Source organism: Lithobates pipiens, unplaced genomic scaffold (assembly GCF_037356315.1).
Source record: "Lithobates pipiens isolate NorthernLeopardFrog02 unplaced genomic scaffold, aLitPip1_a1.2 Scaffold_8, whole genome shotgun sequence".
NCBI lineage: Eukaryota > Metazoa > Chordata > Amphibia > Anura > Ranidae > Lithobates > Lithobates pipiens.
In genome coordinates, this window is record NW_027507903.1 from 296442367 (window position 1) to 296467722 (window position 25356).

The 25356-nt window shown below is 43.6% G+C and overlaps 1 protein-coding gene across 5 annotated transcripts in view; it reads left to right on the top strand.

The window, feature by feature from the left end:
* Positions 1 to 25356, top strand: part of FAM193B (family with sequence similarity 193 member B) — a 110563-nt gene that overhangs the window by 52161 nt on the left and 33046 nt on the right. For all 5 annotated transcript variants that reach the window (XM_077472519.1, XM_077472520.1, XM_077472521.1 and 2 more), the window contains one exon: positions 15437 to 15668. In XM_077472519.1, the coding sequence (XP_077328645.1) occupies positions 15437 to 15668 (232 nt within the window). The remainder of the gene's footprint in view (positions 1 to 15436; positions 15669 to 25356) is intronic.

Here is a 25356-nt window from a genome sequence, read left to right on the forward strand (position 1 = left end):
TTATATAATGGATGGAGTCCTTCCCCTGGGAGGGTATAATCAGTGAATTCTATGCACCTTCTTCCAAAAGTGGTTTCGTTTTGGGCATGTCAGAAAGCATGAAATCAGACCGAGACAGAAGTACAGTTAAATCGCACTTGTTTAATAATAAAAGTAAAAAGAACAAACCTAGTCAAAACATTGCCAAAGTTCAGTAACTGAAACGGATAGTCTGCCAAGCCAAAAATCAGGGATTAACATAGTGAAACAGCAAGCAGGATCTGTAGCCAGAAGGGATGTCAGCAAAGCAAGTCTTAAAACGGGCACGCAGGAGATCTTCTCTGTGATGTTGACCAAGGCGAAGGCAGAGCTCCTCTGGACTGGATGGCTTAAGTAGGCAGGACTGACGAACAGGATATCCTCAACAGCTGAGTAACTGTGGAGATGGCAGCTGGCAATTAGCCAACAGCTGAGCGGCCAGCTCAGAGAAGGAAGGGCTGATCCCAACCCTGACAGGGAAGGACTAAAAAATGTGTAATCGGCTCCCCCACCCCTCCTGGCATCTCCAGCATCCGTCTGAAACATTGGGGAAATATTTATGGAGCACCATTGATAATGCTGTACCACCTCGTAAGAATTTTGAAATAGTTTATTTATTTGTATACGCATGCAAATTGACGACTTCAGCACAAAATGGATAGTAAGCTTTTGTTGGGCCAGATGGAAAGTTGTTGTAAAGCAGCCTCCCATTTCTGCAAAAAGGAGGGTGTATAATCTTCGGAGTAATCGGTTGAGAGTACATATGGGAGAGGGCATGAGGAAGGAGGCCTGTCTCGATACAAAGCTTCTTAATCAGTTACTGATCGCCGAAAGCTGTCAGGGGGTGGGAGGGAGCTCAGAAAGTGACGGATTTGTAAGGCACTCCAAAAGTCGAGGAGATAACGGACGGTGATACAGTCAGCATCAAAATTTATGGCGAGTAATCTGAATCCAAGAAACTGAAGAATTGGAAGCGTTGAGCTTCCCCTCTAGAGTCCTGGGTGAAAGTAGGGATTGCCCTGATATGGGGTAAAGAGGGGTGTGGGCCGGCTATAACGAGGTATTGGGTATTGGAGCGTTTGCAGTAACACACTTTCAATGTAAGTCCCAATGTTTGATGCCTTTTAAGATTGAAAGGTAGGTCTTCGAAGCATCAGACTGCTCAAAGCAAAGGGACCTCGCTCTGAAACTGTTCGCTCTCCAGCCAAAGCTTAAAGTGATTGTAAAGTCTTGTTTTTAAAAAAAACAACAAAATAACAAACATGTCATACTTGCCTTCCCTGTGCAGTTGGTTTTAGCAGCCTGAATCCTCCTCTTTTTCCCATCCCTCTTTGCTGCTCCTGGCCCCTCCCTCCTATTGGGTGCCCCCACCGTTAGGAATAACCAAGATGTGAGCTTTTAAGGTATCAAGGGGGCACAGTGGTGTAGTGGTTAGCACTCTCACCTAGCAGTAAAAAGGGTAGCTGGTTCGAATCCCAACCACAACACTACCTGCCTGGAGTTTGCATGTTCTCCCTGTGCCTGCGTGGGTTTCCTCCGGGTACTCCGGTTTCCTCCCACACTCCAAAGACATGCAGGTAGGTTAATTGCTCAAGGAGCAATGTACAGGGATAGGGGTAGACACTCAGGTTGAACTGGATGGACTGGTGTCTTTATTCAACCTTACGAACTATGAAGGGCAATTGAGGTTCCACAAACATTTTTACCATCAGTGGGCACATGTGTGGCAAGAAGAGCCGGTAGTATTTAAGCGTGAAGCCGTCTGGGTCTGGTACTTTCTTATATGATAATTATTAGTTATCCAATGTGGAAGGCATGAGGAGGCGGTGTAGGCCTCAATAAGTGCTTGAGGCGTCGATCCAGTGGGCAGGTTGTACAAAGCCTGATAAAACTTGTGGATGCTATTTGGATATGAAGGTGCATCACTTTTTTTTTTCCCACATTAGACTGTACAGTAGTCGTATATTACATTTGTTTCTGGGAAAGTGCAGCCATTGTTTTACACGCTGTAGTGTTAAATCAGAGCATCTTAGAAGTCTGGGCTGTATTCCGCAGTCTTGAAAACATTGGACCAGGATCTTGTCAGGAAGTCCCTACTTTGCACTCTGCAGAAAGAACTTTGAAATGCGCAGCATGACACTAGAGGAACTACTTTGTAAAGCTGTTCCATCTCTGGTGGTTCACTTCAGTGCTGCATATTGCTGTCCTCATTGACAGCAGTGCATCCATTGTTCTATATGCAGCTCAGTGACCCTTTTACAGCGGGATAACTATAAAACAACATTTCAGGTTTTTCATGAAAATATTGCTATGCTTATAGTAGTAGTGATTTCCTGTGGGAAATGCATTAAAGCGGTAGTAAACCCTACTTGGTTATTTTTACCTACAGGTGAGCTTATAATAGGGCTCACCTGTAAGTTAAATATCTCCTAAACGTGCACCGTTTAGGAGATATTTACCCTGGATGCAGCCAGTTGCGTCACCGGCGCATGCGCTCTGAAGGTCCAGCATACCTTGCCAGACCTTCAGAGCTGCGTGCCAAAACCACGGGTGTTTTCATCTCTGCTCCGGCCAATCGCATAGCTGGAGAGCATGAACCCAGCAGTAAGACCTAGGAGGATGTCGGCCCTCTCAGCGTTGACAGCCCAGCTTCATTCCAAGGTGAGTATTTAATAATGTGCTGGTATGCGATTCATACCAGCACATTATGCTATTGCTTTGCAGGTGTTTTTTTTTTTTTTTTTTTTTACCACTTTAACACATGCTACTTTATGCCTTTTTACATGCGCCAAGAATGCTCATTCATATTTATGTTCATGCATACAGTGGGTATAGAAACGATTTCCTCCTCCTTTTAAAATGATTATCATGTTTTGTTGCTTTGCCAGCCTGAAATGAAGACACAGTTTTTGTTTTATCCAGTTGCCTTTATTTAGTGCAACTTATGACTTCCAAGTGAAAGATATAACACCAATCTGCAAGAAAAATCAAAATAGAATCTGAGTTGTAAATAGCATCACACCCACCCCCCCCCCCCCCCCCAAAAAAAAAAATGTTAACTCGGGGTGTAGCCTTCACCTTCTCAATGTTACACAAAGCCATTTGACTTTCAAATGTGATCAGCAGTGGTCATTTTGATTAGCCCAACATGAAAAGAGATTTCCTGGAGAATTTCAGTCCCTTGCAGTGCAACTAAAGAAAACAATCAAAGTTGTGGACAGGCACAAGTCAGAAGACGGATATACATTTTTTTTCAAAGGCTTTATCAAGCACAGTGACATCCTATTACTAAGAAGTGAAAGGTACAATTTGGTACAACACAGACCCTCCCTGGATCAGGACATTGCTCCAAACTGGATGAAAGAGCCAAACTGGTCAGAGAGGCTACCAAGAGGCCTACAGCAACTCTGAAGCAGTTTATAGGAATTTATGACAAAGAATAATGGTTTGTATGAGAGGGTTGCAAAAAAAAAAAAAAAAAAAGCCGCTTCTCAGAGGCCATATGCAGTCACAACTGAGCTTTGCCAAAACACACCTTGAAGATTCTGAGGCCACATGGAAAAAGGTGTTATGGTTAAATGAGATTATAGAAAATATGCAACAATTGCATTTAGGAGATGCCCCTTTGGACTTTTTATATGGCAGAATAAGGAGTATATATAAATCAGATAGTTAATTAAAAGGCATATTTACTGCCAACTTTATTAATATACACAATAAAAAAAAAAAAGTTAACGGTGCATATAGCATGCAAATATCCAACAATCATAATTTGCAATAATCCATCAATGAGTAGACATTTATAAAGTATCAAAAATTAACCCAAGCTTGCAATTCCAAAGTGTCATCCACAACAGTATGGTCAGCAGATTGGATATTCAACCATAAACCCAGCATGTTTCGGAAATTATTGCATCGTTGTGCATTTTCCTTCTTCAGGGGTGGTTTATTATAAGGAAAGGTTGGGATATTGTTTTCTTATCTGTAATGTAAATATGAGAAATTGTGTAATAGTGGCGGCATTATGATATACAGCAATATCAGAAAAAAAAATGCACAATCCATTATAAAACAATTTTCACCTCAAAGGTACTCTAATATCAGACTCATTGGAAACTGTAAATACAGTAATACAGATGACGCAGTACATGCTGGTCGCACAACTCCTCATAACCGTGCACTGAGGGTGGTGGTACATGGATCCCCAGCTCAGGCGCCAAATCACATCTACAAAAGACGCCAGATAAGTGCCGCAAAAGAAGATTCTTATTGTGAAGACAATCATATAAAGGAAAGAGAAATTTCTTTTTGATATAGTGTATGGTGTTGCAGCTTCAATACAAGGGTGTCTGCCACATGTTTAAACATCCCCCAGTATATTTTGTATGAAGAGAAAGAAGGTAGTGAGGATGGTAGTAATAAAATATCCAGAGTGTTCGCTTTAAATTGACAGATGTGGACATCAGCCGGCAAACTGACACTACCAAGTGTGAGTCAGCACATATATACCGGCTTTGTCCCGGCATCCACCAATCATCTGCAAAAGAGAGTAAGGGGGAGGTGGTTCTAATCATGCCGCCGATCAGCTGTGGAGTAATGAGAACGGCCTGATTGTGGCAATTAGCGATCAGCTGATCATAACACACAGGGCATTGCTTAAAAGCACAGCATCAGCTATGTATAAGCTGATGATCTTTCTGACGCGGTGGTGCGCGGCCACGGCCAGAGGGGAGGGACAGCGTCGCACATATCAGCGTAACCGGCGGGGGGAGTTCTCAGCATAAGTCTTCATCTACCGTAGCGGAGACGCATCAAAAAGCCCCCCCCCAGTGCATATAGGCCAAAGTATAGACGGATCCTCCGTCATCTGCTCAGCCTGCATGGGGGGGGGCTTACACAGCGGGTGTCGGCGAAAGGGGCACAGGTCGGGAAGACACATGGTGTAGAGCCACCCAGTGGGCAAAAAGGAAAAGTAACAAGCGGTATGTTTACAAAAAAAATGATGACCTAAAAAAAAAGGAATTCTTATAGATTCAACTCACACACCCCTGATGTAAATCCTGGGAGAAAGGATTTAAAGCCTCATTTAACCCAGGCGATTGAGCCACCAGTAAATTAAAGATCCATCTGAGTTCGCACTTATTAAAGTCACCTCCTCTTGGGAGAAAATGCACCCCAGGTGCATTTTTATGTTGCAAGTAGCTCTTGACAGGATAAATGAATAGTTTTTTGATATGCCTTTTTGAGGCATGTACAGGAATAACCCCTTTCTAAAAGTCGTATTTTAAGATTATCTGCTTCCTTTTTGAAGACAATATTGTCGAAGGAATTTCTGCACACCCTGAGGTATTGGCTAAAGGGGATAGACATAAGTAAAGGCTTCGGATGAAAGCTAGTGGCATGAAGCAATGAATTTCCTGCTGTGGGTTTATGGTATATTTGGCTTGACAAACTGCCATCTCTTTGTTTTTAAACAGTTACATCTAGGAAATTACTTTCAGTGTCACTATGTGACATAGTAAAGGTAAGATTAAACTCGTTGTTAATTGAAGTTAGAAACTCATGCAAAAGCTCTGTAGAGCCATCCCATATGATGAATATGTCATCTATATATCGTCTCCACGTAAGTACGTGACGCATATAGATGGATAGTCCTTCATCAGTAAGCAGTGAGTGTTCCCACTCCACCAGGTACAGGTTGGCGTATGATGGGGCACAAAAAGTCCCCATCGCAACACCCTGTACCTGGAGGTAGTGGAAACCATCAAAGCAAAAAACATCATGTTAAAGTATGAACTCTAGAGATCATAATGAGTTCTGTATACGCGGGTTCACAATCACTAAATTGCATCAACATGTGACGAATAGTCGCAAGACCTTTGTCATGAGGAATAGTGCAATAAAGTGACTCCATGTCAATGGTGACTAATTGTACTCCCTCCTCAATATACAGATCCTGTAGGTTCTGCAAGAAATGAATGGTCACGTACGTAGGATAAGAGACAGGTAACCAGAGGTTTTAGATGGCTATCTACCACTCTACTTAGATTTTCAGTGAGATTGCCACAGCCCTATATGATCGGTCTGCCCGGGGGTTTTAAATGTTGTTTGTGTAATTTCGGTAGGGCGTAAAAAGCTGCCTCTTTTGGATGACTGGTGCAAATAAATTCCCACATCTGTTTTTTTAATCACACCGTGATGGTATGCTGTATCCACCATTAGGTAAAAGTCCCTTGTGAACTTATCTAGAAGGGACCGGTGAATAGGTCGATACCACTCAGGATTACGAAGTATATCCATACACACATCAATATACTGGGTGCTGTCCATGACAACAACATTGCCACTCTTGTCGGATGGTTTGATTACAATGCTGCTGTCATGGGACAAAGCATCAAGTGCAGTGCATTCAGCACGATCAACATTAGTCTGAGAACTAGGGAAATTACGCATTTTCCTGATATCCGCAGTTACAAGCCTTAAGAATGCAGCTGCGTTTTGATTGGAACTGGGTGACAGATATATAGTAGATTTATTTTTCAAGGACTGATCAAGGGTTTGTCTGATTTGAGTGCTGGGGGTTTCATCATCTACTCTGAGGAGGGCCTCCAAATCTACAGTCAATGAGGTTTTCAGGTTCACGTTCCTCTAATTGACTAATAAGATTAAGTGGTTGTGTATCCTAATGGGTATGTCCAGTCTCTAGATCCTGTCTTTTTAGCATAAAGATTTTTTAACAGAATTTTACAAATGAAAAGATGGACGTCCTTGACTGCCCCAAACCTGTCCAGATTGGAGTCTGGGCAGAAGGTGAGGCCACGTGCAAGGACGTCCATCTGATACTCGTCAAGTGGATGTGATGACAAGTTAACCAAATTTAGTGTACTTTGCGTGTATTGTTTTTTTGAGTTTTCAGTGCATGTGTCTGATGTTGTTGCCGAGTCTGCATCCGACCCCTCATTTGGTCTAAAAAAAAAAGTGCCCGGAGGCACTGATTTTGATCGTGAGGTGGATGGAGTAGTTGAGGATCCTGAGCTGTTAGCTGAGGTAGCTGTATCAGACATGTCGCTATCTGAATTGGGTTAGATGAGACTAAAATTTAATTATTTGGCTTCAACACCAAACAATATGTGTGGCAGAAATCCAATACAGTTCACCATTCAAATAACACCATTCCTACAGTACAGCATGAGGGTGGTAATGTTCTGTTATGGGGGTGATTCTCTGCAGCAGGGACTGGAGCACTTGTCAGGATAGAAGGAAAAGCGGAAAGGGGAAAAATACTGTCAAATTCTTAAGGAAATTCTACTGCCCCTCTGCCAAATAATTGTCAGTGGGAAAAGACACAGGTGGGTGTTCCTTCAGAGCGCATCCGCTGATGACGGAATCCGCTGCATTTACAGTAAATATCTCCTAAATGGCGCACGTTTAGGAGATAGTTACACTACCTATAGGTAAGCCTTATTAATGGCTTACCTATAGGTACAAACAATACATGGAAGTTTACTTCCTCTTTAAAGTGTTAGTAAACCCAGGACCCTGCATACACTATATTTTGGTCTCCCCCAGTACTCGGAGCATGGAAATTTTAGTATTTTAGTAAATATAAACAGCTTAATACCTTTTTTTTTCATGAGCAGTTAGAGCATTCTTGTGACTCGGTTCAGTGTCTGGTTAAACCTTGTAGGAGGAGTTTTCATTTTCCCTTGATCCTCTGTCTGGACTTTGCTGATTGGCCTTGTGCTGATCACATGTACTCTCCCAAGAAAAAAAAAAAAAAAAAACTCTCTAGCAATACACACCAAACTGAGCATGTGCAGCCTGACCCCTAATGCTCTGTTCTATCAGGAGATGGTTTGGAGTTGAAGAGCAGGAGGGTCAGAGAGACAGGATCACACAGCCTTTATACACAATACCGAGGATTAACCCCTTAGGTTCCACCGTGAGTTTAACAAGCATGCTTTACTACATTTACACACTGATTTTACTGTTGTGGGTTTAGTAACACTTTAACCCCCGTTTAAAAATCTGTGGCATTACTTGAAGACTGCAGTCCACAAACTGTCACCATCAAATTTAAAGTGGTTGTAATCCCTTACAACCAATTTTGATCTACAGGTAAGCCTAGATTAAGGCTTACCTGTAGGTCCAAGAAATATCTTCTAAACCTGTACGGTTTAGGAGATATTTACCCGAAGACAGCCACCGCTGTCTAAGGCGCATGAGCCGTAGACAACGGCGCACTGGGGACTGGGGCAGGCAGCAGATCACAGTGATATGCAAACATGGGACACAGGCAGGTAATTAAATTACCTACCACCTTTTAGGATGTGAAGTTATAAAAAAAACATGTACTATTGTTGTAGAAGATGTAGTGAAGCAAGGCTCAGGTGGACGAGAGGGTGATCACGCAGAGGGCAGACACCTCAGTGGCGCCCCACGTAAGTCCTTCCAGACTAGGAGGGAGCCAGCCGCAGACCCCTTTCAGATGATGGACACTGCAGGTAAAAAATTATAGAGAAATGGAAACCAGAATTTATATCAAAACAAAAGAGGGGAGACCCTATTGATAAAATGCATTCCCCTAAGCTAAAGCTATATACCAAAAGATTGGTTAGAGAGCACATTACCTGTGTCCCTGCAGGAATACAAAGCTCCTATTTGCACAGGGAAAAGGCAGGCTCTTAAACAACATGGTTGACCATTAAGGGTCACTATCAATAGTGTATAATGTGTATACAGTGCCTTGCGAAAGTATTCGGCCCCCTTGAACTTTTCAACCTTTTGCCACATTTCAGGCTTCAAACATAAAGATATAAAATTTTTATTTTTTGTGAAGAATCACCAACAAGTGGGACACAATTGTGAAGTGGAACGAAATCTATTGGATTTTTTGAAACTTTTTTAACTAATAAAAAAATGAAAAGTGGGGCGTGAAATTATTCGGCCCCCTTGCGTTAATACTTTGTAGAGCCACCTTTTGCTGCGATTACAGCTGCAAGTTGCTTGGGGTATGTCTCTATCAGTTTTGCACATCGAGAGACTGAAATTCTTGCCCATTCTTCCTTGCAAAACAGCTCGAGCTCAGTGAGGTTGGATGGAGAGCGTTTGTGAACAGCAGTTTTCAGCTCTTTCCACAGATTCTCGATTGGATTCAGGTCTGGACTTTGACTTGGCCATTCTAACACATGGATACGTTTATTTGTGAACCATTCCTTTGTAGATTTTGCTGTATGTTTGGGTTCATTGTCTTGTTGGAAGATAAATCTCCGTCCCAGTTTTAGGTCTTTTGCAGACTCCAACAGGTTTTCATCCAGAATGGTCCTGTATTTGGCTGCATCCATCTTCCCCTCAATTTTAACCATCTTCCCTGTCCCCGCTGAAGAAAAGCAGGCCCAAACCATGATGCTGCCACCACCATGTTTGACAGTTGGGATGGTGTGTTGAGGGTGATGAGTGGTGTTGCTTTTACGCCAAACATATCGTTTTGCATTGTGGGCAAAAAGTTCAATTTTGGTTTCATCTGATTAGAGCACCTTTTTCCACATGTTTGGTGTGTCTCCCAGGTGGCTTGTGGCAAACTTTAGACGAGACTTTTTATGGATATCTTTGAGAAATGGCTTTCTTCTTGCCATTCTTCCATAAAGGCCAGATTTGTGCAGTGTACGACTGATTGTTGTCCTATGGACAGACTCTCCCACCTCAGCTGTAGTTCTCTGCAGTTCATCCAGAGTGATCATGGGCCTCTTGGCTGCATCTCTGATCAGTCTTCTCCTTGTCTGAGCTGAAAGTTTAGAGGGACGGCCAGGTCTTGGTAGATTTGCAGTGGTCTGATACTCCTTCCATTTCAAAATGATCGCTTGCACAGTGCTCCTTGGGATGTTTAAAGCTTGTGAAATCTTTTTGTATCCAAATCCGGCTTTAAACTTCTCCACAACCGTATTACGGACCTGCCTGGTGTGTTCCTTGGTCTTCATGATGCTCTCTGCGCTTTCAACAGAACCCTGAGACTATCGCAGAGCAGGTGCATTTATACAGAGACTTGATTACACACAGGCGGATTCTATTTATCACCACCAGTCATTTAGGACAACATTGGATCATTCAGAGATCCTCGCTGAACTTCTGGAGTGAGTTTGCTGCACTGAAAGTAAAGGGGCCGAATAATTTTGCACGCACCACTTTTCAGCCTTTTTGTTTGCTAAAAAACTTTAAAATATCCAATAGATTTCGTTCCACTTCACAATTGTGTCCCACTTGTTGGTGATTCTTCACAAAAAATTTAAAATTTTATATCTTTGTTTGAAGCCTGAAATGTGGCAAAAGGTTGAAAAGTTCAAGGGGGCCGAATACTTTCGCAAGGCACTGTATATAAAGGGGATCAAATGGTTTGCACATGTCATCGTGCATTGACTCCATCAAATGTACATCTGGATCTCTAATGCACTATGAATTGTGCAAACCCTTTGATCCCCTTTATGTATATATTATACACTATAGGTAGTGACCATTATTGGACAACGTTGTTTAAGAGCCTGCCTTTTCCCTGTGCAAATAGGAGCTTTGTATTCCTGCGGGGACACAGGTAATGTGCTCTCTAACCAGCCAAAAGAGTGTCCGTTTTTTACTTGCAGTGTCGACCATCTGATAGGGGTCTGCGGCTGTCAGCCTCCTAATCTGGGGGGACCTCCGTGGGGGCGCCATTGGGGAGTCTGCCCTCGGCATGGTCGCCCTCTCTGGTCCACCTGAGCCTTCCTTCACTACATCCTCTGCAACAGTAGTACGGTGGGTTTTATTTTTATTTTTTTATAACTACACATCCTAAGGTGGTAGGTAATTCAATTACCTGCCTGTGTCCCATGTTTGCATGACTTGCAATATATGTCTTGTCATATCTCTCTTATAGAAATAAGCAAATATCTTCTTGATCATATACCCCTGAAGAAAGGTTACCCACCTGAAATGCGTCAGTTTGAAGGGAGAAGCCTACTGCCTGTTACTTTTGTACAGCCTGATGTTCATGTAAAACAATCATGTTTTCTTTTATTGATGCTTTACTTCTATGGTTTTAAACTTTTTTTTTTTTTTTTTTTTTTCAGTAAATTAAGTTTTTTATACATATTGTTGTGTTGCTTGCCTCTAAAATCCCAATTCCAATGACGATCATATCTGTTTTTTGTTTTAATGCGAGCAAGAGAACATGAGTAGAGCAAAAAAAAAAGGGGGGGAAGAAGTGAAGTGACAGCTGCTTTTTCCACTATAGACAGTCCTCAATGTTTTCCATCACAGCCTTAAAATGGATGTAAACCCGATTCATGAAATTTGACCTAAGCACATATATCTGTAGTGTTTTCTTATCTCTCTCCAAAGCCTTAAGTCCCATGTCTTTCTGCGACGACCAAGATAAAACCAGCCTGAAATTTTTGCCGGGTGGGTGCTATAAATAGATTAGCAGAGAGCTGATCTATTCACAGCACAGCTCTGCACATTCCTTCCTTCCTTCCCACAAAAAGATGTCACTTCCAGTGCTAAGAGGTTTTCTAATGTGAAGGTCAACAGGGACATCCGTATCCCAAGACTGGGTATATGCTGACTTCCTCAGATGGGGTGATCTGATGGAAAGTAAAACGGACAAAAATGGAAGACGCGCACATCTAGTGCATTACCAATGACATTTTAACAACTTATAAAATTCATAAAAGGTGTGTACTCGCAAACAGCAACTCTTATAAGCCATACAATATATATATTATAACAAGGTCACATCTGCTGAAAAAATAAAGTTGCTTTATAATAATAAAATTGCTAATGTTAATAATAGAATTGATTTGAAATTGCAAGTAATTTTGTTAATAACTCAACTCATACGTGTAGCTGACATCAGTAAAGGCATCATTGTGTCACAAAGGGGTGATAGAAGAGGAAAAACGCATCCAAACCCAGAAGTGCTGGAAATGACTAATCCTTCCAGGCGCCAGCAAAGACCCTTCCGCTGCGGTACACTGATCACAGATGCCATGACAACGCTTGAGCGGTGGGCCAAACATCATCCATGGTGCATGGCATGCAGTACAACGCCAGAGAGGCATTCCCAATCAAGCGGATCATAGAAAAATACTGGGGTATTCTCCATCGCGATCCTTGCCTGACCAATGTCATCCCAAAATTCCCTAATGTCATCTTTCGTAGACCTAGGAACTTCAGGGGCTACATTGCCCCAAGTAGAGTTTGCATACTCAAAACTGCAGCCAGTGTTGGAGCAGTTTATTTGATCAAAAGGGCAGTTTCAAGTGAGGGGTTCCTAACTGTGGAGCATGTCAGAACACGTGGCACAGAAAAATAAAATAAAAGATGATTACAGGTAGTGACGGTCAAATCCATGCCATTTGGCAATTCATCAACTGTGGATCACAATTTGTTCTTTATTGCCTGCTGTGCGCCCTGCTTTATGTGGGTAGTACAATACAGACCCTACGTACATGGTTTGGGGAGCACAAAAGGAACATCCTCAAAGGCTTTGACAAACACTCATTACCCATAAATTTTCTGGATAAACACGATTAAAACCCCTCAGGTTTGAGGTTGCTTGGTTTGAAGGTTATGGGTGAGTATTCAGATACTGGGCGGCGGTTTCTGAGACTCTGTAGGAGAGAAACCTTTGGGATCCATCCGTTGGGAGCTTTGTCACCAAGGGGTTTAAATATAGGGCTAGATGTTAAGACCCTAATGTGATTCATTTTATTTATCAAGTCCTTTCCCATGTGTGGGGGCTTCAGACCAGCAGCCTACACCCAGTTCCCCCCCTTTTTTTTTTATTTCTTCAATTAAATAATTTTTATTTTACTAATTGATTTATTTTTCATTTTTGATTTATATTTATACAAGTTATTAGGGATGCACCGAAATTTCGGCTGCTGAGACATAACGGCCTAAAATTGTGTTTTCGGCACATTGCCGAAGGGAAAATGTTGCTGAAATTGGGGCGGGGCCTGGGCTACCTCTGGTGTCGCCCATTGTGGGGGTGTATTCCAGGCTTGCCCCAGTCCTCCCACCTCCTCCCTCCCTTAGAGCAATGATCTCCGTGTGTCACGGAGCTGAATTGCATGGGCCACAGTAACAATGGCCCGTCTCATGTGACAGGTGGCATACTGATCCAATGGTGGGACATTGAACCAGCGTGACGTGATCGCAGGAGGCGGGGCAATTGTTGCTGTGGCCTGGGCAATTTAATTCACAGCTCTGTGACATCCGAGATTGCCACTCTGTTCCGGGCACAGGCAGGCTGTGTCTGACGGGCACAGGCAGGCTGCTTATGACGGGCACTGGTAGGCTGCATTGATTGCTTGTATCATGTCCCCAGTCTCTGACCATCTCCTGTATCATGTCCCCAGTCTCTGACCATCTCCTGTACCATGTCTGCAGTCTCTGACTGGGGGGTGTGCCTTTCCTCAAATCGGCTGTCACACAGTGTATGCCAAGAATCCACACCCAGTGCTGAACAGGAAAAAAAAAAGTCTCTAATACGATGTGCACCTTCTAAAGAATATAGCAAGCTGAAGACAGGAGATATACATGTAAAACTTGTAGGGAGATTTGTTTCACCTCTATGTATCCTCTGAGGCTGTTCACATCATGAGGTATATGTGAGGGTTTACATCCACTTTATATTCCGCTGAATAAAAAAAGCCAATAAAACTGCTTGATTAGCTGCAGTGGAAGGCAATAAATGAAAAGATTCCTAATGTCTTCATAATGCGCACCTGTCACCTGCCTTATTCCGCCACATAAGGAAAGTTAAAAAATGGGAAGGGGTCCGAACTTCCAAGGTATCTCGCTGCAGCCAGGTCTCCTGGGAGTGGGGAGAGGTACCTGGAAAAAAACAGGTATCCGTTCTCCCCCAAAAGGCACCGGAGGGGGGGAGGAAGCAAACAAGCAGAGCTTCCACTTTTGAGTGGGACTATGCTTTAAAGTGTTACTTAACTCAGGACCCTGCATTCACTATATCTGGTTTACCACAGTACACAGAATATGTAAATGCAGTAATTTTAGTAAATATAAACTGCTAAGTAACTTTTCTCATCAGCAGTATATACCAGTCTTGTGACTTTTGTCTTTTCCTGTAAATAATGCTGCTGTAACTTGTAATCAGTGTGTATTATTCCTACATCTACTTTTGTGCAGGCACCTCATAACTATTCTGTCTAGCATCTGTAAGATGCCAATAAATATATTTTTCACTGTAAAAATGTGTGAAGCCTATACCTCTAAATTCAGTGAGAATAGACCAAGATGGGGCAGGGTTTTTGATCTTCTCTTTTCTCTTCTCTTCCCCTCTTCTCTCCTCTCCTTAGAAAATATTAGTTCCAGTGGAAAAGTATAATGTATTTTCTAGGGATGCACTGAAATTTCGGCCACCAAAACTTATCGTCCGAAAATGGACTTTTTGGCAATTTGCCGAAAGAGAAAAAAGGTTGATAATAGAGCCGAAAATGGGGCGGGGCCTGGGCAGGGCTCTGCCCCCACCCCTGGTGCCGCCCATTACAGGGGTGTCGCATAGAGCAGAAGAGAGAGGAGAGCCGCCGCTTGATTGATTAGAGCGCCGGGAACATCAACGCTTTCATTTCAATAACTGTGTTCCCCGCTGCATGCCTTAACATACAGCCCCTCCCCCTTGTCCGAGCACTTTGATAGACAGATCATCCGTTGAATCCTGGGACGGGTGTTCTGTCTATCAAAGTTGCCCGGACAAGGGGTAGGGGCTTATGTGAGGGCACGCAACGGGGAACACACAGCCCTGCACAGGCAAGGCTGCACTGGGAACACACATGCTGGCTGCATCTGACAGGCACTGGTGAAGCTGCATTGATCTTTTGTATCAAGTCTGCAGTCCCTGACCATCTCTTGTACCATGTCTGCAGTCCCTGACCATCTCCTGTATAACAGTCATTTTCGGTATCGGCACCAAAAAAACCCATTTGGTGCACCCCTAGTATTTTCAGTGAGCACACGTGAGTTTTTATTAAGATATAGTATTTATATAGAATTTTATTATTTGTCCATTATTTTGCATATACAAATTTGTCTCCATTAGCTACCCATGTTTCATTGCAATCGCTGAGCTTTCCTGCTAAACGGCTGCCGAGAATGCTTTTTTTTGGATGCGGTCAGCCCTTGGATCCCTCTGTCTGCCAGTCGTTTCTGCATGGTGATACAAGATTCAGAATAATTTAAAGAGTGAATAACCTATATATAAACAGAATAGCAATACCCTTTTTAGTTATGTTCAGTTGTATTCACCACTGTTTGTTAATTTTATAAGCTATTTTAATTTTCCAGGGAAAGTATGAAAAACCCTTAGTTCAGCTTCTCTTCTACTACGACACAGCATGTAACATCCCACTTTATTCTCTTCTAACAGGTGTCTCTGTCTCACACATCCTGCAAGTCCCAGTCCTGTGGTGGTGGTTCACACTCTTCATCTTCCTCCTCATCTTCCTCGACTTCTTCCTCTTCCTCCTCTTCTTCTTCGTCCTCTTGCCATGGAAACTCTGGGGACTGGGACCCTAGCTCCTTCCTGTCTGCCCACAAGCTGTCCGGGCTCTGGAACTCTCAGCACTCCAATGGGAACATAGGAGGAGGAGAAGCAGCAGGTGGGTTTAGAAACCCTTTGTATAGTTTTTATGTGGATATATAACCTATAAAGTGCAAAATATTTTGTTCTGTTTTGAAACTCTTGTCTTCAAATGTCACACTTGTTGAGCGAAAATAATAGAATTGTTTCCAGGACATATACATATCTTGCATTTCTTTCTTCATACAATCCTATTTTTGTTTCTGTACATATTACATAGCTCCCTTAAACTTCCAAAGGGTGAGAGAAACCCAGCATCTTAACATTCCCTTTGCTGTGTAAAACCTTGGCCAGTATATCGTAAAAGGCTTGCTGCAGTAAATCTAAGAATAGTGCTAAAGATACTTTGAATTTCACTTCCAACAACAGAATAGCTGCTTTTATCAGAGCCTTTTAACAAAGGTGTTTTGCCATTAACCGAGTTTCAGTTGAAAATTATTCCATGTATAATTGTTGATTTAAAGTGATTGTAAAGTCAGAAGGTTTTTCATCTTAATGCATTCTGTGCATTAAGATAAAAAAACCTTCTGTGTGCAGCAGCCCCTCTAACGCTTACCTGAGCCCCATCTCTCTCCAACGATGTCCGCCAGTTTCTCGGCTGTCCGGGACTCTTCTCCTAATTGGCTGAGACACAGCAGCGGTGCCATTGGTTTCCCTGCTGTGAATTAAACTCAGCCAATCAGGAGAGAGAGAGGGGGTGGGGCAGGGTCAAACTGGGGCTTTATGTCTGAATACACGTAGCTGTAATTGCAGCTCTGGGGGCACTCGACATTAGGGAGGTGCCAGCAGAGCCTGAGAAGAAGAGAATCTGGGCTGCTCTGTGCAGAACAACTACACAGAGCAGGCAAGTATAACATGTTTGTGATTTTTTGAAAAAAAAGAACGAGACTTTAGAAACACTTTAAAGTGGATGTAAACCCTCACATATACCCAGTGAAGTGAACAGCCTCAAAGGTAAAGACTTTCAGAATTTTTCTTTGAAGAGTTCAGCACTCTGCTAATCTATCTATAGCAACCCCCTCAACACAAAACTCAGGCTGCTTTTATCTCAGTTGACGGAGAACTTTACCAGAAGTTATCAGGAGCAGGAGACAGCTACAGGACTTCGTGCTTTAGGCCGGGTTCACACCGCTGCGATGCGGGAACGCCGCGAATCCGCGGCGTTTTCCCGCATCGCATTACTCCCGCCGGCAGTTCACACTGCCCTATGCGGATGGCTGGGAGTGTCAATGATATGTTAATGACACCCCCAGATCCGTCCGCATATCCCAGTGCGATCTGCCGACTCGCACAGGAATCGGATCGCATGGTGTGAACCCCTATGCGATCCGATTCTGTTGCGGACCAAAAAAAGGGTCCCGTGCGAGTTTGTTGCGGGAGCGATGCGAATTCAGCCATACTATCTGTATGGCTGAACTCGCATCGCTACGGAGATCGGATGTGATTTGCGGTGCGAATCACATCCGGATCTCCCCCCGCAGCAGTGTGAACCCGGCCTTAAAGATAGATAAAAAAAACTCTGCCGATTATATGTGCCCAGCTCAAATTTCATGAATCGGGGTTTACATCCACTTTAAAGTGGAGTTCCACCCAAAAATGGAACTTCCACTTTAAACACTCCTCGCCCCCTTACATGCCACATTTGGCATGTCATTTTTTTGGGGGGTGAGTGGGGGCTTTTCGGTAGGAGGGGGACCTCCTGTCCCCCTAACTCCTTCCACCCAGGGACCGCCAAGGCAACACTTTCTTTCGCCTTAGGTGGCCCCTCCCTTTAGGCGATCTCCTGGGACAAGTGAGAGGTCCCAGGAGATAGCCTGTCCACTCCGGGAGCACAGCACGACGAGCACATGCGCCGTGCATGCCCAGTCGTGAAGCCGAAAGCTGTCATGACTGGGTGTCGAGTGGCAATGGAGGCGCCGGCGGAGAGGAAGGGGGAGAGGAGTGACGCTCTGTTCGGCCGCATCGCTGGACCATGGAACAAGTGTCTGTTTTATTAAAAATCAGCAACTACACTTTTTGTAGCTGCTGACTTTTAATAAACATAAAAAGCCTGGAACTCCGCTTTAAGTTTAATAAACACCTACATTTTACAGATGGATTAAGGTACACCCAAGGAACACTTTTGCTATAGCATGGTCTAATGTGTGCAAGTTTTATTGCCACACATGGCTACACTTTGAATGTACAATCACTTGAGCATGGATGGAGGAATCTCCCTTGCTTGCTGTTGTATTCAGACAGTGGCAGCACCCACGACTGCCTGAATACCCTAACAGTGACTACATCTGCTTGAATGCAATTGTTGTTTGAATATACATTTTTCCACCCGGCTTATTGACTTTTAAACTGACTTTTAATGAGCCAGGTGGTGCTAACAGGGCCACCTGCTGTTCAGACTTCAGCCGATTCAACAGGAATTTGACAAAGTTGGAGCCATGTATGGCTAGTTTATGTCTGGAAAAAAAAAATTGTACATCTCTGCAATACTTACACTTTTCCCCATGTTTTATCTCTTTTTTTAAAGGTACGGCAAGTAAAAAATGTCTGATCCTGCCAGAAATCCAGCGTGTTCCCAACTTCCTCTTTGAGATGACAACCTAGTGTCTATGTGCATCTATTGCAGAATGTACTACATATTTTTTATGGTATTTTATTTTTCCCAGACATACACATTAAGGCCCACTTAAAGTCCAAATTCAATTAGAACTTTTTATTTTATTTTTTGGTGGAATTGGGAAGGGCTTGAACTTCTGTCAGTCTTTATTGCTTTATGTATCTCTATTGAGGAGATATCCTCAATAGAGACACTTGACAGGATGTGATGGTACGATTCCCCAACAGACACAGGCAAAACTGAAATTTTAGCAGAGTGAGAAATTGGGGGGAGAGAATTGTGGCAATGTTTGTATTACCTCCTGTGCTGTTCTGTCCAAATGACACCCGCAACCTCCATTTCTGGTACAGCTGTTACAGGATCAGGGAAAGTGAGGGAAGACTCTTCCCCAGTCCCCATTCACACTTGTGCGATTCCAAGTTGCAGCACTTTGGAGTGCAATTTTAAAGCAACTTTGGATGGGTGTGAATTGGATGTGATGTGATTTGCTGTACCTCTGCACAGTTGGACCCGCTGTTGCATGTAAAACATTCATGCAACTTATAACATTAAGGCTATGGCTCTTAAGTTGCCTGAAAGTCTGTACATGATGTTTTCTAATAACCATTCCTATACGTGTGACTTAAAGGCACAGCCTTAGTTCATACACTACTTTGGTCCAACTTTCATCCAACTTGAGGGCCATAGACTTCAATGTTCACCCTCAAAAGGTGCATGAAAGTCCTACCTGAATTTTTTTAGATGTATCAGTGAGTCTGACTTTGCAAAGGCACAAGAAGTCACATCCAAGACACACCCATCTAAAATTGCATCAGTTATACCAAAGTTGCACAACAAGTGTGAATGGACCTGGAAATGCCTTCTGTAGATCCAGCAAGTTGGGAGTTATTTTTTATTTTTTTTCCCCTTATAGTAAAGAACCTGAGTGGTGTTGCCTTTCACATAGTTATGAAAATCAAAATTTCTGAAATGAATGGTAGTTAATGCACACTACTCGGGGGACTTCCACATACAGTGCCTTGAAAAAGTATTCGTACCCATTGACATTTTCCACATTTTGTCACGTTGCAGCCAAAAACGTAAATGTATTTTATTGGTGTGAAAGACCAACACAAAGTGGCACATAATTGTAAATTAGAAGGAAAATGATAAAATGGCTTTCAATTTTTTTTACAAATATGTAAAAAGTGTGGCAGGAATTTGTATTCAGCCCCCTTTACTCTGATACCTCCTAAATATGGAACTAATTTCCTTCAGAAGTCACCTAATTAGTAAATAGAGTTCACCTGTGTATAATTAATTCTCAGTATAAATGCAGCTGCTCTGTGAAGCCCTCGGAGGTTTGTTAGCCTTAGTGAACAAACCACATCATGAAGGCCAAGGAACACACCAGACAGGTCAGGGATAAAGTTGTGGAGAAGTTTTTTTTAGCAGGGTTAGGTTATAAACAAAAAATATACCAAGCTTTGAACATCTAAAGAAGCACTCTCCAATCCACCTTCCGAAAATGGAAAGCGTATGGCACAACTGCAAACCTACCAAGAGATGGCTGGGTAAAGAGAGCATCAGAGAAGCAGCCAAGAGGCCCATGGTAACTCTGGAGGAGCTGTAGAGATCCACAGTTCAAGTGGGAGAATCTGTCCACAGGACAACTATTAGTTGTGCACTCCCCAAATCTGGCCTTTAAGCAAGAGTAGCAAGTAGAAAGCCATTGTTCAAAGAAAGCCATAAGAAGTCCTGTTTGAATTTTTCGAAAAGCCATGTGAGGGACACCGCAAACATGCGGAAGAAGGTGCTTTGGTCAGATGAGACCAAAATTTGAACTTTTTGGCCTAAAAGCCAAACGCTTTGTGTGGTGGAAAATTAACACTGCACATCACCCTGAACAAACCATCCCCATCGTGAAACGTGGTGGCAGCAACATGTTGTGGGGATGCTTTTCTTCAGTAGGGACAGGAAAGCTGGTCAGAGTTAATGGGAATATGGGTGGAGCCAAATACTGAACAATCTTAGAAGGAAACCTGTTAGAGTCTGCAAAAGACTTGAGACTGGGGCGGAGGTTCACCTTCCAGCAGCATGACCCTAAACATACAGCTAGAGCTCCAATAGAATAGTTTAGATCAAAGCATATTCGTGTTTTAGAATGGCCTAGTCAAAGTTCAGTCCTAAATACAATAGAGACATACCTATAGACCAATAGAGACATGCCCAAAAATACTTGCAGCTGTAATTTCAGCGAAAGGTGGATCTACAAAGTCTTGTCTCAGGGGGGCTGAATACAAATGCACACCACACTTTTCCCATATTTATTTGTAAAAAACTTTAAAAACCTTTCTTATCTTACATCACGGGACATGGAGCAATAGTATTTATTATGTGGGTTATAGGCCACCTTCAGATGATGGACACTGGCATGCCCTAAATTAAAAAGTGCACCCCCTATATAACCCCTCCCACTGGTGGGAGTACCTCAGTTTTTTTCACCATGATCTAAGCGGTGTTGGTCACGAGTAAAAATGTGCTGTGCTGAGCTCCACTGGAGCAATCCTTGCTGGGGCTAGCCATGCAACCAGATCCATTCAAAGTGTCTTTTTGGCTGAATTGAATGGTACCCCGGGCTTGTATCCAAAGAAACGAGGTCTTGCCTGTAACGCTTCTCTCTTTAGAGAGCTGGACCCCAGGACCCAGTACTTTTTGTTATTAAGGCCATAAAGTTTTACTGGCGGGGTGCTATTGCAGGACCAGGATTGTGAGTTTCCTAGAGGATCCCCAGCTCCTGAAGGTTTAACGGAACCCACCATGAAGGGTGAAGATTGTGTCTGTTGGTTTACCACAGAAAACCTTGTGGCGGGAAAGGTATGTGTCACCACTGGGGGCTGTATAGAGCATTTATGTCTCATGCTTCTCAGAGAGCCCACGATGTGTCCAGGAAACAGCAGTTTTCTCTTCCTCCAGCCGGCAGCAGACCTCCTGTAAGTCGGGGGGGGGGGGGGGGGGAGGGTTGCTCGACTCGGGCCCCACTGTCACAGGCAGCCCCTGTTCTGTTGTATCAGAGGATGCAGAGCAGAACCGTTCCGACAGTGAGGATGATTCCATGTCCGGGTCAGCGCAGGAAAAGGCGCTTGTAGGAGCACTTATTACAGCGGTGCGGGATATCCTAAAAATGGAGGATACGCGGGGGGCATCTACAGAGGTTCTGTCCCTTTCGAGTCCCACAAGCTGGCCCGCGCGGCTAAGGTGTTTCCTTACCCAACTTATTTTGATAAGGGGTAACGCATAGTGGTGCGTTACCCCTTTGACTAGAGTCTCCTGAAAAAATGGACATCTCCTCCGATTGTTGACACCTCGGTATCCAGGTTAAATAAGGTAACCACGATTCCGGTGGAAGGGGCTCCTGCTTTCAAGGACCCTGCTCACAGAAGGGCCAAGGCGGTTGCCCGATCCATGTTTACCGTGGTGGGGTCAGCATTGCGGCCAGTGTTGGCCACAGGCCTGGTGTTGCAGACGCTTACTGAATGGGCTAAATTGTTGGTAGTCTTCGGGAGTTTTCAGCCCGGTGGACTCCCTACTTTCTGACCAGTGGGTCTGCGAACTGGTTTCATCAAGATACAAGAGAGTTTTTTCTTGTCCGCCAAACTGATTGTTTCCCTCCAACCTTCATCTTCTTCCGGCTCGTCGGGAGGCCCTGTTTTGGGTCAGTACAGGAACTGCTGCTGCATGGGTGGATAGTACCTGTACCGACGGCGGAAAGGTTTCCGGGATTCTGCTCCAATCTGTTTGTAGTCCCAAAGAAAGAAGGTGTCCGTCCAATCCTGGACCTCAAGGCCCTCAACAGCTTTGTGAAAGTATAAAGGTTCAGGATGGAATCGGTTCACTCAGTGGTCGCTGCACTCCACCAGGGGGATTTTCTGGAATCCTTGGACATCAAGGACGCATACTTGCATGTCCCCGTATGCATCAAGCATCAGACATTTCTGCGATTTTGTGGTTGGGGATGAGCACTACCAATTTGTAGCTCTTCCTTTTGGCCTGACGATGGGACTGAGGGTCTTCACCAAGGTGCTAACCCCAATTTTGGCTTTGCTAAGGCAGCGAGGGATCACAATTGTGGGTTACCTGGATGACCTCCTTCTGAGGGCAGCTTCCACCTCAGAATTAAGGGAGTAAGTGGCAATCACCATGCAAACTCTTCGGGAGTTTGGTTGGGTACTGAACCTACAGAAGTCGGTGTTGGTGCCGACTCTATGCCTCGAGTAGCTGGGCCTGCTTCTGGACTTTCTTCCTTCGGACAAGCTGCCGTGAAGTTGTTGGTGTCCCGCAGGTGCGTTTTTGCATGCGAGTCCAGGGTCTCATTGTAGCCACTTTCGAGTATGCTCAATTCCACACTCGAGTCTTGCAAAAGGAGATCCTGTCAAGATGGGAAAAATCTCCGTTGTCCCTGGATTGTCAAATTCGGGTGAGTCAGCTAGTCAGGGACTCCCTGCTCTGGTGGCTGAGGTTGTCGGCTCTTCAGTCCGTGAAGTCGTTCCTTCCTCTTCATTGGATGGTGATCATGACGGACGCCAGCCTGACCGTTTGGGGGGGGGGGGGGAGTTTGAGGCGTACAGTCAGCCCATGGTCGGTGGACCCAGGAAGAATCCTGCCTGCCGATCAACGAGAAGTCGTGCAACCCAGAGAGAGAGGTGAATCATATTCTATCTTGGGAAAACAACATTCCTTGCCTATCGGCAATTTTAATTTCAGGGATAGGGAATTGGCAGGTGAACAACTTCGAGTCACCAACAATTGTTCCCAGGAGAATGGTCCCTTTACCTTGACATCTTTCTGTCATTATGCCAAAAATGGTGAGTTCCAGACGTAGTTCTGTTTGCGTCCAAGATCGACAACTTTGTGTCAAGGATAAGGGATCCGATGGCATACAGAACAGATGCTTTGGTTTTTCCGTGGTACCAGTTTTTCACTGATCTATGCATTCCCTCCTGTTCTGCTGCTTCCGCGCCTTCTCACAGGATCAAGCAAGAAGGGAAGGAGGTGATTCGTGTGGCCCAGGAGATCTTGGTTTGCCGAGATTGTAAAAATGGCGGTAAGGGACCCTTGGACCCTACTGCTTTGGCCAGACCTCCTCTCGCAAGGTCCGGTATTCCATCCTACCGTACAAACGCTAAATTTAGCAGTTTGGCTATTGAGACCCACATTCTAAAAGATCGTGGGCTGTTAGCTTCAGTAGTTTCTTCTTGGTTAATACTAGGAAGCTGGCCTCTGGAATCATATAATATAGAATCTGCAAGGCATATGTCTCCTGGTATGAATCCAGGGGTTGGCACCCCAGGAAATATGTCATACGCTCTGGTTCATAACTTTATTCAGGGGGTAACGTGGATTAATCCTCCAGTCAGGTCACCACTGAAATATTGGAACTTAAATTTAGTCTCGTCGGCTTTACAGAAGCAGCCTTTTGAGCCAATACAAGATATTTCCTTGGTCCTCTTGAGGAGGAAAAATTATCTTCTTGGTTGCCATATCTTCTGCAGGAAGAGTGTCAGAGTTGCCTGCTCTTTCTTGTAAAGAGCCATATTGGTTTATTCATAAGGATGAGGTTGTATTTGCGGCCTCATCCTGAATTCCTACCAAAGGTAGTATCGGTATTTCATTTAAACCAGGATATTGCTCTGCCTTAATTCTTTTCCAGAACCTCGTTCTGTGGAAGAAAGATCACTACATTCTCTTGATGTGGTGAGAGTGGTCAAAGTCTATTAAAAGTGACGCTCAGATTCATAAAACAGATGTTTTGTTTGTGTTGCCATATGGTCCTAAAAGAGGACAGGCATCATCGAAATCTACCATTTCTAAATGGATTCATCAAGTGATTGTTCATATTAAAGCGCACTTCTCCAGGGCTGTTAGTGCTTCTTGGGCAGTGCATCACCATGCTTCCATGGCTTAGATCTGCAAGGCTGCAACTTGGTCTTCAGTCCATACCTTTACCAGATTCTATCAAGTAGATGTAAAAGATCATGAGGATATCGACCTTTGAGCACAGTGTACTACAGGCTGCAATATGAGTCCTCTAGTCTCTCTTGGTGCCCTACTTTTTATTGTCTCCCTCCCTTCAGTTGGTATTGCTATGGGACATCCCACATAGTAACTACTATGGCTCTGTGTCCCGTGATGTACGATAAGAAAATAGGATTTTTATAACAGCTTACCTGTAAAAATCCTTTTCTTTGAAGTACATCACGGGACACAGAGGTCCCTCCCTTCTTTAGTATACATGTGTATTGCTTTGCTACAAAACTGAGGTACTCCCAATGAAATGCTGATATGCTGAAGGCCACTAATGGCAATCTAGTCTGTGCAGTTTAGTGGGCATAAAGTGCTCTTCATGCTAGTTTAAGGGCACCCTAAAGAGAAGCTTACGTCATGTTCTTATTAAGATGCCCAAGGGATCTTTAAAAATGAACACTGTTTGAATAGTAACACAGCAACAAGTGTATATTCAATTTACAGACCTCCATGTCAGAACTGGGTGTGAACGAGTTCAAGAGCTACGTTATCATTTGTATAGATGGAGGTAGGACCAGCAGGAAGCAATAATAGGCTAGAAACAATAGGCTGGCACCTGTGTGCTCAAGTAGTAAGGGAGTTTAATTTGGTATATCGTTGTGCTAACAGATATTGACCCAAAGACTGGCTTGGTATAGAGGCATATGTGCAGCCTACAGAATGTGAATTTGTAGGAGAAGCTCAAATTTAGCTGAGGATTAAAAGGTACAAATATTGGTGTAGCTTGAGAAATGAAAGGTAGCTGTAAAATGTAAGGTAAGGCTAAAAGCATTTTTCACCGATTTTCGACTTTTGTCCCTAGTAAACAATTAAATAAATCATAGTGCAATGGGGACAGTGCTTGCTAGCATTGTTTGTTTTAATTTGGTTATAGGCAGCCATATCTGTGTTCATAATACAGTGTTGCTGTTATCATAATAGTGGTCCTTTCTCGTTTTTATTTGACATTGATGTTACAATAAATAAGATTACCACAGGACCTTACATAGGACAGCTTGCTTAGTTATAGATGTTTCTTAGACTTGATTTG